This window comes from Diaporthe amygdali (genome assembly GCF_026229845.1).
Source record: "Diaporthe amygdali strain CAA958 chromosome Unknown NODE_25_length_736740_cov_64_583793, whole genome shotgun sequence".
Taxonomy (NCBI): domain Eukaryota; kingdom Fungi; phylum Ascomycota; class Sordariomycetes; order Diaporthales; family Diaporthaceae; genus Diaporthe; species Diaporthe amygdali.
This window is the reverse complement of record NW_026517045.1, coordinates 438,151-451,375: the sequence shown is the minus strand read 5'-3', so window position 1 is coordinate 451,375 and position 13,225 is coordinate 438,151. Positions and strand designations below refer to the sequence as shown.

Sequence of the window (13,225 nt, the reverse complement as noted above, 5' to 3'; positions counted from 1 at the left end):
GCCTCCCAGACGGTTTGGGCCTAGCTGGTCGCGTGCTACCCTGTCCACCCTGCCAACAGCCAGCACCTAGGCGCCTGTAGGGAAAAGTACGTACCCCAAGAATGTCATTCCTCGGGAAGATCAATCAATCAATTACATAGTAGACTAGCTCCAAGCCACCAGCCAGAGATCGACTCCCACGTTGTGATAACCCTGTCTACACGTGTGTGTCTGTCCTTTCCAGCGATTGAGTACCTGGATGGTCTCTTGAAGATCAATGATGCATTCCAAGGGATCCCACCCATTACGCGTGCGCTCCCGACGGCCTACCTCAATGCTTCAACTACCCCAGCTTACGGCCTCGAGTCATACATGAAACAGACCAGAGGGCCGAAGTATTGCCAGTGCGGCTCGGGGGATCGGCTGGTGGACGCAGATCTCTGATAGTGCGAAGGCCCGTTGATCGGTTTGCTAGACGACGCGCACAAGGAGGACGTCCGCGACGGCTTCATCGCAAGGCGTTCCTACCGTGAGTCGATCTGAGTTCTATAGTCTATCTTGCTAGCGATCACAAAATCAATTCCATAGTTTTGGATTTTCTGGATGGGCAACCTTCATAATCACTCATCTTGTCTTGATTGAATTCTCCTGGATTCTCCAGAGGTCTACAGTGCCGTTATCGATATAGCGTGCAGGTCCTGCATCCTTGGGTATCATATAGTATGTCTGGTGCACGTATAGTCGTGAAATACCCAATAACAGTTCTTAAGAGGGCGTGGTGCTCTGGGGCATTCGTCTTCCATCCTGAGGTTCTTGCAAGTTCCAGTGGCCGAGGTAAGGGATCGCATCTCTGTCCCTATTCTGACCCTCAAAACGCATAGGCTCACTCGATCACCTCAGACTCCTGCGATGCCACCTTCTTGGGGACGAACCGGGCCCTAACACCAGTGAGCATGGCCATGAAGTAATACGGCATCTCATCCTCCGGCGGCATAGTGACCTCGACCTCAAAGTTCGCAACCAGCGCCGGCACAATCTTGGAGACCAGCATCTCAGCGAGGTGCCTGCCAGGGCACGTCCGCGCACCCCCACCCCAGATGAGGTTATACCGCTCCATAGCCCTGGTGCTATCATCATCACCGCCGCCTCCGTTGCCGCCACCGAGCCAGCGCTCCGGCCTGAAAACCTCAGCGTCGCGCCCGAAGATATCCGCGCTGCGGTGCAGCGACACCGGGTTGCAGCCGACGGTGGTGCCACGCGGGATGCACAGCCCGTGGACGGCCATGCCGGTCCTCGGCACCCTCCGCGGCAGCGCCATGCCGATGACCGGGTGGAGACGCTGCGCCTCCCTGATGCTCGCCTGCGTGAGCTGGAGCCGCACGGCGTCGTCGTAGGCAAGAGGGCCCGCGCAAGGGGGCACCTCCTGTGCGACGCGGTGCTGGGCCTCGGGGTGGGCGCCGAGCATGGCGAACGTCGAGATGAGCGTCGACGTCATGGTCTCGTGCCCGGCGCCGAAGTTGGTTATGGCCATGCGCCGCAGGTACTGCTCCTTGAACTCGTCGGGCCGGTCCTGGTGTAGCTGGATCAGGTCGGCCATGATGTCCCTGCGGTTGTCCCTCTTGGACTTGCCGCGCAGGACTGCTCGGACCCGCTGGGTGATCTTCTTCTGTACGGCCTTGTCTGCGGTGTCAGCAGGGCACAGATATGTGAAATTCATTCAACTCACAGGGAAGAAAGGTTTGAACCCTTCCTTGGGCGTATGGTAGGTCACTCCCCACAGGACAGAGAAGGCCCGGCCAAAGTGTTTGGACAACGGCTCGAGGATGACAGCGAGGGGGAAGAGGCCAAAGACGCTCTTGCGCCTCCAGCCCATGTATGCGTGCTTGCCAGAGGCGCCATCCGATTTGTCGGCCAGGTAGCCGGGCGACCACGACAGGCTAACAGCGCCAAGACACTCGACGGTGATGATGTGCATCCACTCCTTGAGGTCGACCTCGGACCCGTCCAGCGCCCGCAGCTGATCAATGACCCGGAGCAGAACGGTATCGACCGCGGCCTCGTAGCGCTTGACGTTGTTCGTGTGATAGATGGGCCCAATCAGGCGCCTCTGCAGGCGGTAACGCTTCATGTCCCGCTCGGCGAGGAGGTCGAGCGTATCGGGCGACTGGATGCGCAGGCGTGCGTCAAGCCTGGGCTTGAGTAGCTCCGTGGCTACTGCAGCAAGTGCCGGTGTTAGATATCAGAAGCTCAAGCCCCTGACCCGGCGCCGGGGAGGCAGAGGAGGCCGATCCGGGGTGGTATCACGTACGGTAAAAGGATGACTTTTCATAGCCATTTGTTGGACCTGGTCGAGGCTGAGCTTATGCCAGTTCAACTGAGTCCCCGGGTGCAGGGGACGAAGGATAAGAATGTTGTGCCTGAGAGGTGCGAGGCATGGCATGTGGCTTACTGTAGATCAACCTGAAGGCATCCTTGGTGTTAAACCAGACCTCGTTCGGCCCGATCCGAACAGCCGGGCCATACTTGGTGTGCAGCGTCTTGCCCAGCTGCAGCATATGGCCGTTTCGAACATGATAGGCGAGCCAGCAGTTGGTGATGGCAGCGAGTCGAGGTCCTGGAATGCGAGACAGGGGGTGGAAGAAAAGCCGGTAGCCCGCGGCGGCCAGGAGAAGAAGAATGCCGAAAACGAAGCTGGCGAAGAAGCCCTGTGCGATGAGGCTGGCAGCGTGAGAGGCCCGAGGGAGGATGTATGTAACCTGGAGTGGCATTGGCATTGGCATGGTTCACTCTGGCATGCCAAGGCCTGCTGTGAGTGTGAATTGCTGGTGGGGAGGGCAGGGAGGTTGGCGATCTGGTGAATGAGCACAGATTCGATCACACAGGTTTGATCACACAGATCACCGTGGGACTGGGCCTACCGTGGCGCCAAATCCCGAATTCGAATGCGATCCAATGCCAACCAGGATCCAGCCCTGATGAGAATCAGATGGCGGTGTTGGATCGAATCGGAAGCCGTCTGTCTGTTTGTCTGCATGTGTGCTCGATCCCCTTGCCTGTGCTGTCCTGTGCTGTCCTGTCCTGTCCTGTCACCCAACCCACCCTCACACACCCGCAAAATCGCCCCCCCTTTCCGATCCACCACTCCCACTATCCCCGCCCGGATAATGATCCCGCAATGTCAAAGACCTTCGTGTCAGTCAAATGACGTGTCTGTTTGTCTGTGCATCTGGCCAGACAGAAAAGGTATCACGTTGTGACAAAAGCGGTGGATGAGATGGGGTAGAACTCAATTTCAATGAGGAGGTGGAACGTTCGCGTGAAGCTGGCTGGGTTTGGATATGTGCTGCAGAGTCTGTGTCTGTCTGCCAATGTCAAGACGCGTCTCTGCTGACTCAGCAAGTTTTAACCTCAAATTCAGATGAACCGTCCCAACGCAAATCATCGTGGGTACTGGTGCTGGTCCTGGTCTAGCCTACCAGATCCTACACTACTTACTGTGCACGCACGCAGCAGAGTCGCATTCCGGTGCCGTATCTGCGTATCTCGGCCGACGGATGAGCCGGGACCCTCAATTGAAGTCAGGGCCCTTTTCGAGATCCAGAAGGCTAATCCAAATCCAACCAAACGATCACCGTCACGTACCACTTGATCGTCGCCCACTGTCCATCGACCCTCCTTGATCGACTGCCGTATCCTCCCCCCGATTGTGATGTTAGTGATGTGATCTTGAATAGCCTCCTCCACAAACGCAATACAGTCACATTGAACTGACTTTCGAATAAAATGACAGGTCACTGCGGGACTTACCTGCAGGCCGAAAGGAGACAGGGCATATGTTGTTCCCGGTTCATCGGTCAACAGTCATGACCTGACCCGGTAATGGATGCTCGGATATTCCACCCTCGCTATTTCCACGGCACTCCGTAGATACCGTCCGCAGCACGATTCAACCGCCTGCTTGCAGCACGCCTGACCCACCTGCGCACATGTCGCTTATGGCCACATGCAAAACCTCAGTCTCTGTTTGGCTCCATGGCCGCATTATCACGTCCAGACCTGGCCTGCAATCATGATACGACCGGTGGCGATGCTATTTCGAGTTGCGTACGAAGATGAATATACTAGGTGGAGACCTCGCACTATAAGGTTATGCCGGGCACAAAAACCTGGGCTTTACTTGAGATGCTATCTGTGTTGATATAGTGCCATGTGTTACTATTTGTATCGTGTTTGGCATCTTGGATGTTGGCAGCTGTGTTTCAGACAGATCCCCATCTGCAGGAAACAGCCCCAAGAGGCGCTCATCCTCGTCACTGCGGCTCCCAGGGCCAGCATCAAGGGCTCGAAAAAAAGAGGCCGGGCTGGGCAGGCTCGCAAGGTCCCGGTGCTCTCCACGCGACACTTTCCGCCCTGCTGATTCGTGTGGCACACCTGGTACAGCATCGTGCATCGCGTCTTCAACCCGAAACTGTCAGTCTGCGCCGGGATCACCAACGCACGTGGGGCCCACTCCCACCCCATCGAGTCATGGATCCTACGCTCTGCAAATGCAGGAACTGCGCCGAAATGGGACCACGCCTTTTCTACCTCGCATCCGGCCAAGGGGTCCGAGACGGCATCGGGCGCCCCCATGGCCCACTTCCATTGTCATGTCTTACACCACCAGGCCGCCGCCCTGCCAGACCATCATCCCTTCCGTCTCTCCAAGTCCGATCTGATCTCGTTATTCTTCTCCGTCCTACCCTACCTACTACCTACTGCACTCTTTCTTAACTCGCGGGACCTTGGGTCCTCCGGTGCACTATGGTACGGCCACCACCGGATGACATCGTGGAATGGGAGCCTTTCAGCTTCCCGGCAGCGTCCTGGGCGATGCTATCGGATGTCTCATCTACTCCTTCCTATGCCTGATTGCCAACAGCCTTCTGGTCTGGCTAATCTGGACGCACAATGAGAGGAAGACATACATCGCCTTCATCGCATACTTCACACTAATCGCCACCTATTCCAGTATCATTCAACAACTCTACGATTACATCTTCTGGAGGGACCTCATGGTTGAACAGTACTTCTATGGCAAGGACCACGCCGACGATGCCGAGGTTCAGTACCAGAAGGGCATATTCGGCCTCAAGCTGGTCCTCTCATACATCCGTGCGTACTCTTCAGCCTGTCGCCTCTCAAGAGATCTTGCTTGCCTCCACAATATCCGTCATTAGATGCGTGGACATGTACTCGGGATATCCATGGCATCATACAGTGCTCAACGCTGTGAGGACTCTCTTCAAACTAACACACTCATACGAACAGGCATTTTCGCATTCATTGTGGAATCAACACTCGTTTTCTTCTTGTGAGTATACTTTGATTTCTGCGCAGTAGACTCATATGAATATATCTCCTGACCAATTCGCAAGTTCCTTTTCTTTGACGGCAACCGTCTATGGCTGGTGGGCAAAGAAGCCGAAGACCCTACGTATACTATCGATTACGGGTCGAATTGTCCCAATCACCCTAGCAGTGATATCGATCGTACTGCTCCAGCTTGAGTTCACGCATAGAAGCTTCATGGTATATATGGCCGTGGCAAATGCGCAATGTAGGTGCCTCTTTTTATTTGACAAGAAAGGAGGGAGTGGTATTACTGACAATTATGCAAACAGTCGTCATCAGTCTAGTAGGGGCATGCGTCTTTCTGCTCATGATTCTCTTTAAATACATGCAGACTCGGCGGCAGCTGAAATCTTGGGACGGAGTTCAGTATGGAAAGGGAGGAACATCAACTGCGACGTCGGGATTGAGAAGCTTGCGTAGCAGAGCCAACTCAAACAGGACCAGACGGACAAACGGCTCATTTGACAATTGGCTTGTCATCCGTCTCTCAATAGCGTTCGTGATGCTTTGGTAGGTCTCTTCTCCAGACCTACGGCTTGGCTCCTAGATTTTCCCAAGGACATCCGGTAAAACTGACCACAGCCTAGCGTCTTTGAGTACACCAACATCGGGCCCAGACTTTCAGCGAAAGGGCACGTCGTAGAGAGCGCATACAAGCCCGAGCCCGACCTCTCCCACAAGCGGGCGCTTTCCAGCGTAAGGGGCTATCTATCAGGGGTGTCACCCAGCCTACTCGCCTTCGTAGTTTTCGGCACCACCAAGACCTTCCAGAAGAAGATGTACAGAACCTTCGTGCCCAAATTCCTCCGCAAGGGCGGCCGCGACGACGACGATATGTTCACGTGCAGGAATGCGGCGCAAGTGCCCTCATCAGACTATAGCAGCACCCTCCGGGCATCTTCGACAATCCTCCCACCACCAAGCACAGCCAACACCTACGTCAATTCGCCACGAACTCTCTCACATCAGGACTCAAACCTATCTATCCGCAAGCTCGAGCCAACAGCGCTTCTGTCAACCATCCCAGACGAGCCCGACGATTTCGCAGAGGAGGACCCACGGTTCCCCCGCCGCAGCCAGATCGGCATGGCGCTCAGCAAGCTCCCGACACCGCCGGAGATCAGAGACGGCTACGCCACCTCCACGCCGGACAACGGCCCATACTCCCCCAGGACACCAATCTACTCGAGCATCCGCAGCCCGTCCAGGACCGAGAACCTGCCCAGCCCGCGGATCCACACGCGCCACGAGAGCGCCGCCACCACCACCACGCCGACGACCACCATCTCGCACCACCACCACAGCTTCTCCCGGCCGGCGAGCCGGTCGGTAGACCACGGGCCCTCCTCGCGGCCGCTGACCCACTCGCACTCGGCGGACCTCAGCCGCGGGCGCAGCCGGAGCCGGTCGAGGACGCGGGCGGGCGGGGGCGCCTTCTCGAGGGACGCGTCGCACGACAGCAGCAGCAGCAGGGTGCCGATCTCGCGGTTCAACAACCTCGCGGGGGCGGCCAGGGGAGGAGGGCCCGGGGACGGCGGGGACGACGGGGCCGGCAGCGCGGCCATGTCGATGACGACCATCTGGAGCGATGCGCCCCGGCGGGGCAGCAAGCATAGCAGGACATGATTGTTGGATCTGGGCTGAGGCTCCTGCGCGGTTGTGGGCGGGCTTAGGGGGTTTTGGACATGTACTCACTTTTTAGTCAAACGTCAAATGCACGCGAGTTATTTTCTTTTCTGTTTATTGACAATTTACCCAATAATGCTTGGCTGTAATGGTAATACTAGTTTTGGTGTTTATTCACTCATTGAGACTGGACGAGTCCTCTCAGGCCCAAAAACTCGATGCGATGACGTTCTTCAAGAAATCGCTGACTTCCTTGTACTTTATGCCCCTAATAAAAACAAAACAGCCAGCTCACACCTCGGGAAAGCGCACATCCACGACGCTGAAATATTGGAGCAAGCCATAGTGTTCCTCAAAATGCCAAAGCGTGATCCATTACACCTCCTGCGTCCCTTCGTGACGTTTCACTACCACTGGATGCTTATCTGTATGCACATGCCCACCCGTTAAGGGATAGGTTGGATTCGATATAGAGAACCCTAGAGTTAGAATCAGAGAAGAGATATGACATATACCGAAAACGGATATCGAGAGACTAGAACTCCCAAAACACTCTCCATCTTGCGCCAGAATCCATTTTAATCTGGCCATTCCCGTCTATCTCTCCTCAAGTCCTGATTCCTTTCTAGACAGCCAGTCTATGTATTGTGTACTAAGTTTGCCTACATACCCAGCAACCATGCACGCGGCCTGGGACAGAAATGAGTCGATGACATGGTACAGAACATAGGGAGCTTCTCAAATGCCGATGCTCTGGCCACTTGATACATCGCTGTAACTGGCCCTGGCGAGTTCTCGAACTTGGCAGATCTACAATGAACGCGTCTCAACATGCGGGAACATACCCTGGGAACCGCTGCCTTTTAGCGAGGATGCGAGTCAGCAGGTCTCTTCACGTCCTACTTACAACAAAGAAAGACCTTGTGGAAGTCCTATTACCAACTTCATCTTTTACCAGGGATTTATGCAAATAACTTGCAATATCGTGGCCCCAGGTTAGCATTGACAGCTCTCGCAACCCATTTCCCGCATGTCGTGATTGCCCCCATTCGGAATTCGGGTGCCCTCCGTGTGCGTGCTCCAAAACTTCGTTGCTCCTGTGTTTTCTCCGTGTAGCCAATATGGATCCCAGGAAACCGCCATCGATGTATTATCATCATCCCAAATCTACTGATCAGCGCCGTATTTGCATAGTAACTTGGAAAAGAATGCAATCAGATGGCTTGTTTTCCCGGAGTAAGGTGAATCCCATTAATATCTCATGCCGTTTTATTTGGTGGCGTGTTTCGTTGAGTTGTCGATAGCCAGAGGCATAATCCCTCCTCCGTTTCAACCACTAGATAATGTTCCGCCAACAATCCGGTTGGGAGTTTCTACGATGGACCCGGCACCAAAAGCAATAATCAGACCATGGTATTGCGGACTCAGTAGCACAGAGGAAATCCAGATCAGGGAAGCCTTTGCGACCCTTCTACAGCCAGAAGTACGTTTCGTTCTCGGGCTGACGGTACCGCTACCACAGGTATCTGCCAGCGATAATCAAGCAATCGATACAGCCAATGACGGGGTTAAGCCCTGCCAAACGAATAAACATACGTGCTGGTCCTAAGTCGTGGGCGGGGGAGCACACGGATAGACTCACACGCAGCCACAGGAACAACAACATACAGCAGACGAGTCAAATCACAAGAAGCACAGCACACATCACTCAATCAAGCTCGTACGTAGATTGAATTTTTCAAATTTCTCGATTCGATCTGATGACAGTACATTTCCCTATAGCTTTTTCCCCCGTGCCCAGACCCGGACCAAAACCAGACCCGATTCTATCCCAGTGCATTCGATCAAATCCATTCCCAAAATCCCAAAAGCCGCTGGCTGGCTAGCTGCCCTTGCTTGCGGTCAGTGTGCCCGACAAAAGACAACAAGCTCCAGCAGTCGATATTCCCATGAACCATTCTGAGCGTCCCGGAGCCCTTCCCTTCCGTTCCTTTCTTCTCATCCCGTCAGCCCCAATCATATTTTTTGGCGAGAGATCGCGCGAATTTTTTTTCGAGGAAGAACTCCCGCATCCACCAAAAGTCTATCATGTCCTGAGTTCCCATCATCTTTCCATCGTGTCTGTTCTCTGAAAGTCCTCATACAGCCAACCCTAGCGCACACAACCAGCAGAAAGAGAAGAAGCCCTCCTATTGTGGGAGGCTCCTCTCCTCAAAAGTAAGTGGGGATGTTAGATATCCGACGCAACCACCCAGAGCCACCTGCGGAGGTCCGCTGATGCAGCAGTAATGAGAAAAGAGTAAGTGAAAAGGACACACTGAGGTGAGTAAGAATTTGGAAGGGAAGAGTCAATGTGCATTAATTCTGCAGATCCACACACCGACTGCTTCTGCCTTCCCAAAAAATGAACAAAGCTCCAACCCAGCCAACCATATACCTGAAGCGGTGACACACAATGCTTGCTGGCTATACAGATGATGCCTCCTTCCGGCCCCGTCAAAACCCAGTCCACAAGAACCAACTGACACGCTATCAAAGCTGGATGGGCCCAGATGCAGAGTAAGCGATCGAGAGAGTAGAACGAGACAATGAGGAAGAAAGCAAAGAAACTCAAAGCAACCCTAGGTATGATGAACCCCAAAACTCCGTTTTTTGTGGAACCTTTGCACTCCGACCAGGAACCCCTCCAGTATTATCCCTTTTCCCTTTCAAAATCAATTTTGACGCCCCGTCCTTCGTATGCTTGGGGCCTCATTCATTCATGCCATGATAGTGTTCGCTCGCTGCGAAGTCCTGAACGCCAGAAAACCCGAGAAGATGCTGAAAAAAAAACGAGCAGTGAAAAGAGGTGATTCGGTATAGAGCCGATGCGTGCATGTGTCGGCATTGTCGTGCTCCGTTATGACCCAAAAAGTGGTGCATGCGTATTGACAAATGTTGGCCAGTAGCGACAAGCAACCAATCAACACGCGCTGAGTGACAAGACTCTCAGGCGGCAGTCGCGCGGGTGTATATGTGGATCCGCCATGATGTTCAACTGCTAGTTGCCCCTAATAGCTGTCGCAGAATGAGCGTCGGGACCGAAGAATGGAAATCGATCGTGCATGTAACTCGCAAACTCATCTGGCGACGTACCGGTGAAGGGTTGAAACCCACCTACCATGGACGCCGGCGAAGCCGTTCGTCCGGTGGACTGGCCCATCACCGAAGGCGAGGATCGTGGCGGCCCGTTGGAGGGGCTGTTGGCCCGGACCATTGTGTTGCCAAGGGGTGAAACATTAGGAGATGCCCCAACAGGAGGAAGCACGGCCGAGTGTTGAAAGTACGGGTTGGGGTCTGAAGTTGCCCATTGTCGTTGTTGGGGTCCACGTCCGCGCTGCTGCGAGCCAAAAGTAAGAGGGCTCCCGTTGCTGCTGGAACCATTGCTGTTCAGCCCGCGCGCCAGCGCATCATCGGTCCCGTCGAACTTCCCGCCTCCCAGTGTACCGTCCCTCAGTTGGGGACTTGACTGCTTTGATCCAAACTACATACAAACATGTTAGTACTGATATTGTTGCTGGTGGCGGTCCGGTGCCTGGGGTTGTTGAGGGAGCCCGAGAGCAAGACATCATCCATGTGTACGTACAAAGCAGTATTTGTTGACGATTTCCTCGTAAGATGAAGACGCAATGCTCGTTGCCCCAGGAGAGCCGGTGCCAGGAACAGGCGGCAGTGTACTCTTTGCAGAAGCCAAATTCTTGTTCGTCGCAGTGGGTTGTTGGTCCTTGGAGAGCGGCTTTCCCATGTTGGCCGTCGCCAAAGGTGGGGTCTTGCGCTGCGACTTCATTTGCAAACCGTCGGGCTTGACCATGGAATCTTTGGCCGCCTGCATCGCAGCTGTGAGAGACGCGCCAAAATCGTATCTGTTGGAAAATGCCTGACCACTCGGAGCCGAGAGCCGATTGGACAAGTTGTCGCTCGGGATGCTGGTCGTGGACTTTGAGCTCTTCAGCCGCAGCACAGGGCCAGGGCCAGCCTCGCCGAGGTATTCATGAATCGACTGGTCGAAGTTGACTTTGGGGCTGTCACCAAAGTCATCGAAGCCAACAGGCATGGACTTGGGCCGTGGTGCCGCAGATGGATTTGACCTGCGGTTACTCCTGGGGAGGGAGTGTGCGGGTCTGTTGGAAGCACCAATAGCCCCCTTCTTGCCGTTCTGGGGAAGCATCTTCTTGCGGAAGTCGACTTGGAAATTGGGACCGTTGTTGTTATCCCAGTGTTCTTGGCCGTTGGCAGAGAACTTGATGGCGAAGAACAAGGTCTTCGACTCCAAGTTTGCCAGGTCAGCCAGCTTGATGCTGAAGTTGAACCTGTCGTGGCCTTGCTCGGTGACCCTCGGTGTGACCTCGGAGGCGTACTCAGCATTGACCTCAGATGTGGTCTTCCAGTAGTCCAGAGTGAATCGACAGGTGACCGACTTCTGGAAGGCGAGGTTGGCTACGACCACAGATCCGATCAAGAATTTGTGATCGTTGGAAAGCCAAACGCGCTCCAGGCGTACGGCCTGTGATTTCCGTGCAAGTGTCTCGGTGGGGAAGTTGTGGATCACCATTTCCCATTCGAATGGAGGTGACCGCGTACCTTGCTTCTCATCGGCACCAAAAGGATACTCGGTGTCACTGTCATAGTTGTCTACCGGTGAGGAGCCTGCACTGACAGCGAGAGGGCGATCAACTTGGAGGAAGTGGCGGACGTGTTCAAGGTGGGAGTCAAAGTGAACAGCCTTGGAAAATGTGGGCGTGCCGGGCATACTGGAGGGCCGTCGTCGGGAAGCAGGGCGCAGGGCTGGACGCACAAGCTCGCCAGACTTCTTCCGCAGCATTTGAGGTCTTGGGAGAAGCTCATCTTCTTCTTCCTCTTCGGAATTTGTTATTGAAGCCTCAGCGGACTTGGACATGCCCACATCTGGCATTGTCATAGACCTGTTATGTGAGGTTCTCCGTGCGTGAGCGAGGTCGTCCAACGAGCTTGCGCTAAAGCTGTGGTGAACCCCTTCGGTAAGTTTCTCAGTTTGTGATGGAAGAACGAGTAGATCTCCAGAATCGACGGTGTCAGTTGCTTTGCTGGGCGAGCCCTCACGGTGTTGTGGTATCTGGCTGATGGCGTCATGCAGCTTCTTGAGGTTCTCGATGCGCCGACCACGGAGCTGAGGAAGGTCGTCGTCGTCACTGGATGCTGATGACTCGGGCGGCGAGATGACGGCGCCATTGGGCATTGTCTGGCCGTCAGTGACGGGAGGCGGCGACTGCCTGACGCTGTGGTTAAGCATGCCCTTAAGGTCGGCCACGGTGGCCTCGGGTGAAGGCTGATTTATTGGGCCATGGCTAGCTCCCACCGCCGATGGTGTCCTTCGGTGCTTGGTCAAATATGAGGCCGACCGAGGGAGGACCGGACGAGAACCACCAGGTGATGCCTGCAGGGAGGGGCGTCGGCTGGTGTCTGGTGATGTGGGAGCTGATGAGGCAGGAGACTTGCTAGGGGGCGTGTAAGGCATCCCAGCGGCTGGGCTGTTGTATGGGAAATTTCTGGTAGAATAGTTTGGAGGGTCTGACAGTCGAAGCATGAGGGAGGAGAATGCTTCGATCTTACAGCCGATCAACGCAGCAAAGCGGATCTAAGCAGGAAAGAACTGGTTAGCCAACATATTTATTAAGAGACTGTAATCCAGGACAGTGTGGGCGGTAGAAGGTCGGGTACCACCCAAGGCACTCAAGCGAGCGGGTTTTGCTCCACATCTCGTGCTAGAGGGTCTGCGTGGGCTGGTGCACGCATAGTCGAGGGCTCGAGGCAGAATCCAGGTGATATTTAGTTGGAAGCTGTAGACAGGAAGGTTCACTCACCAAGCAGTAAGCAGACTGTCTCGGAAAGAGCGGGCCAGGTGAGAAAGATGCACAGGCAATATTCCAGCAACTGTGCAACCTTCCGGAAGTGGCGGTAAGCAGGTGACGTGCGAGGAGGAGAACCGTTGAATTGTGGGCCAAACTCGTCTCGATCGCCGGTTGACGAGAGTTCGAGTCTTTGTGGCGAGAGGGTACAAGGTCGCGAGTGACACTTGGTGGAGGCGGAGCAGTGACGAGCTCAGAGAAGGAGAGCGACGTCGACGATTGCAAGGCGGTGCTGGCAATGAGGGATTCCTGGCGGGTATCCTCTGCTCTTTCCCTCCTATATCAGGGTGGAGGACTTTTCT

General features: G+C 54.8%; 3 protein-coding genes across 3 annotated transcripts; 1 reads left to right on the top strand and 2 right to left on the bottom strand.

Annotated features, from left to right (window-relative positions):
- Positions 1-862: 862 nt before the first annotated feature.
- On the bottom strand, positions 863-2,759 carry J7T55_007984 (uncharacterized protein; the record flags this gene model as incomplete). Its single annotated transcript, XM_053131132.1, has 3 exons — positions 863-1,645; positions 1,706-2,193; positions 2,429-2,759. 3 exons carry the CDS (start codon positions 2,757-2,759, stop codon positions 863-865), a joined length of 1,602 nt encoding a protein of 533 aa, XP_052990820.1.
- Positions 2,760-4,048: 1,289 nt separating this feature from the next.
- J7T55_007983 (glycoside hydrolase) lies at positions 4,049-6,999 on the top strand (the record flags this gene model as incomplete). The annotated part of the gene is made up of 7 exons (XM_053131131.1): positions 4,049-4,083; positions 4,420-4,785; positions 4,841-5,133; positions 5,290-5,332; positions 5,397-5,578; positions 5,868-5,883; positions 5,961-6,999. The coding sequence occupies 7 exons, from the start codon at positions 4,049-4,051 to the stop codon at positions 6,997-6,999; spliced, it is 1,974 nt and encodes a 657-aa protein (XP_052990819.1).
- A 3,040-nt stretch (positions 7,000-10,039) lies between these two features.
- Positions 10,040-12,532, bottom strand: J7T55_007982 (uncharacterized protein; the record flags this gene model as incomplete). The annotated part of the gene is made up of 2 exons (XM_053131130.1): positions 10,040-10,522; positions 10,625-12,532. 2 exons carry the CDS (start codon positions 12,530-12,532, stop codon positions 10,040-10,042), a joined length of 2,391 nt encoding a protein of 796 aa, XP_052990818.1.
- Positions 12,533-13,225: the final 693 nt, after the last annotated feature.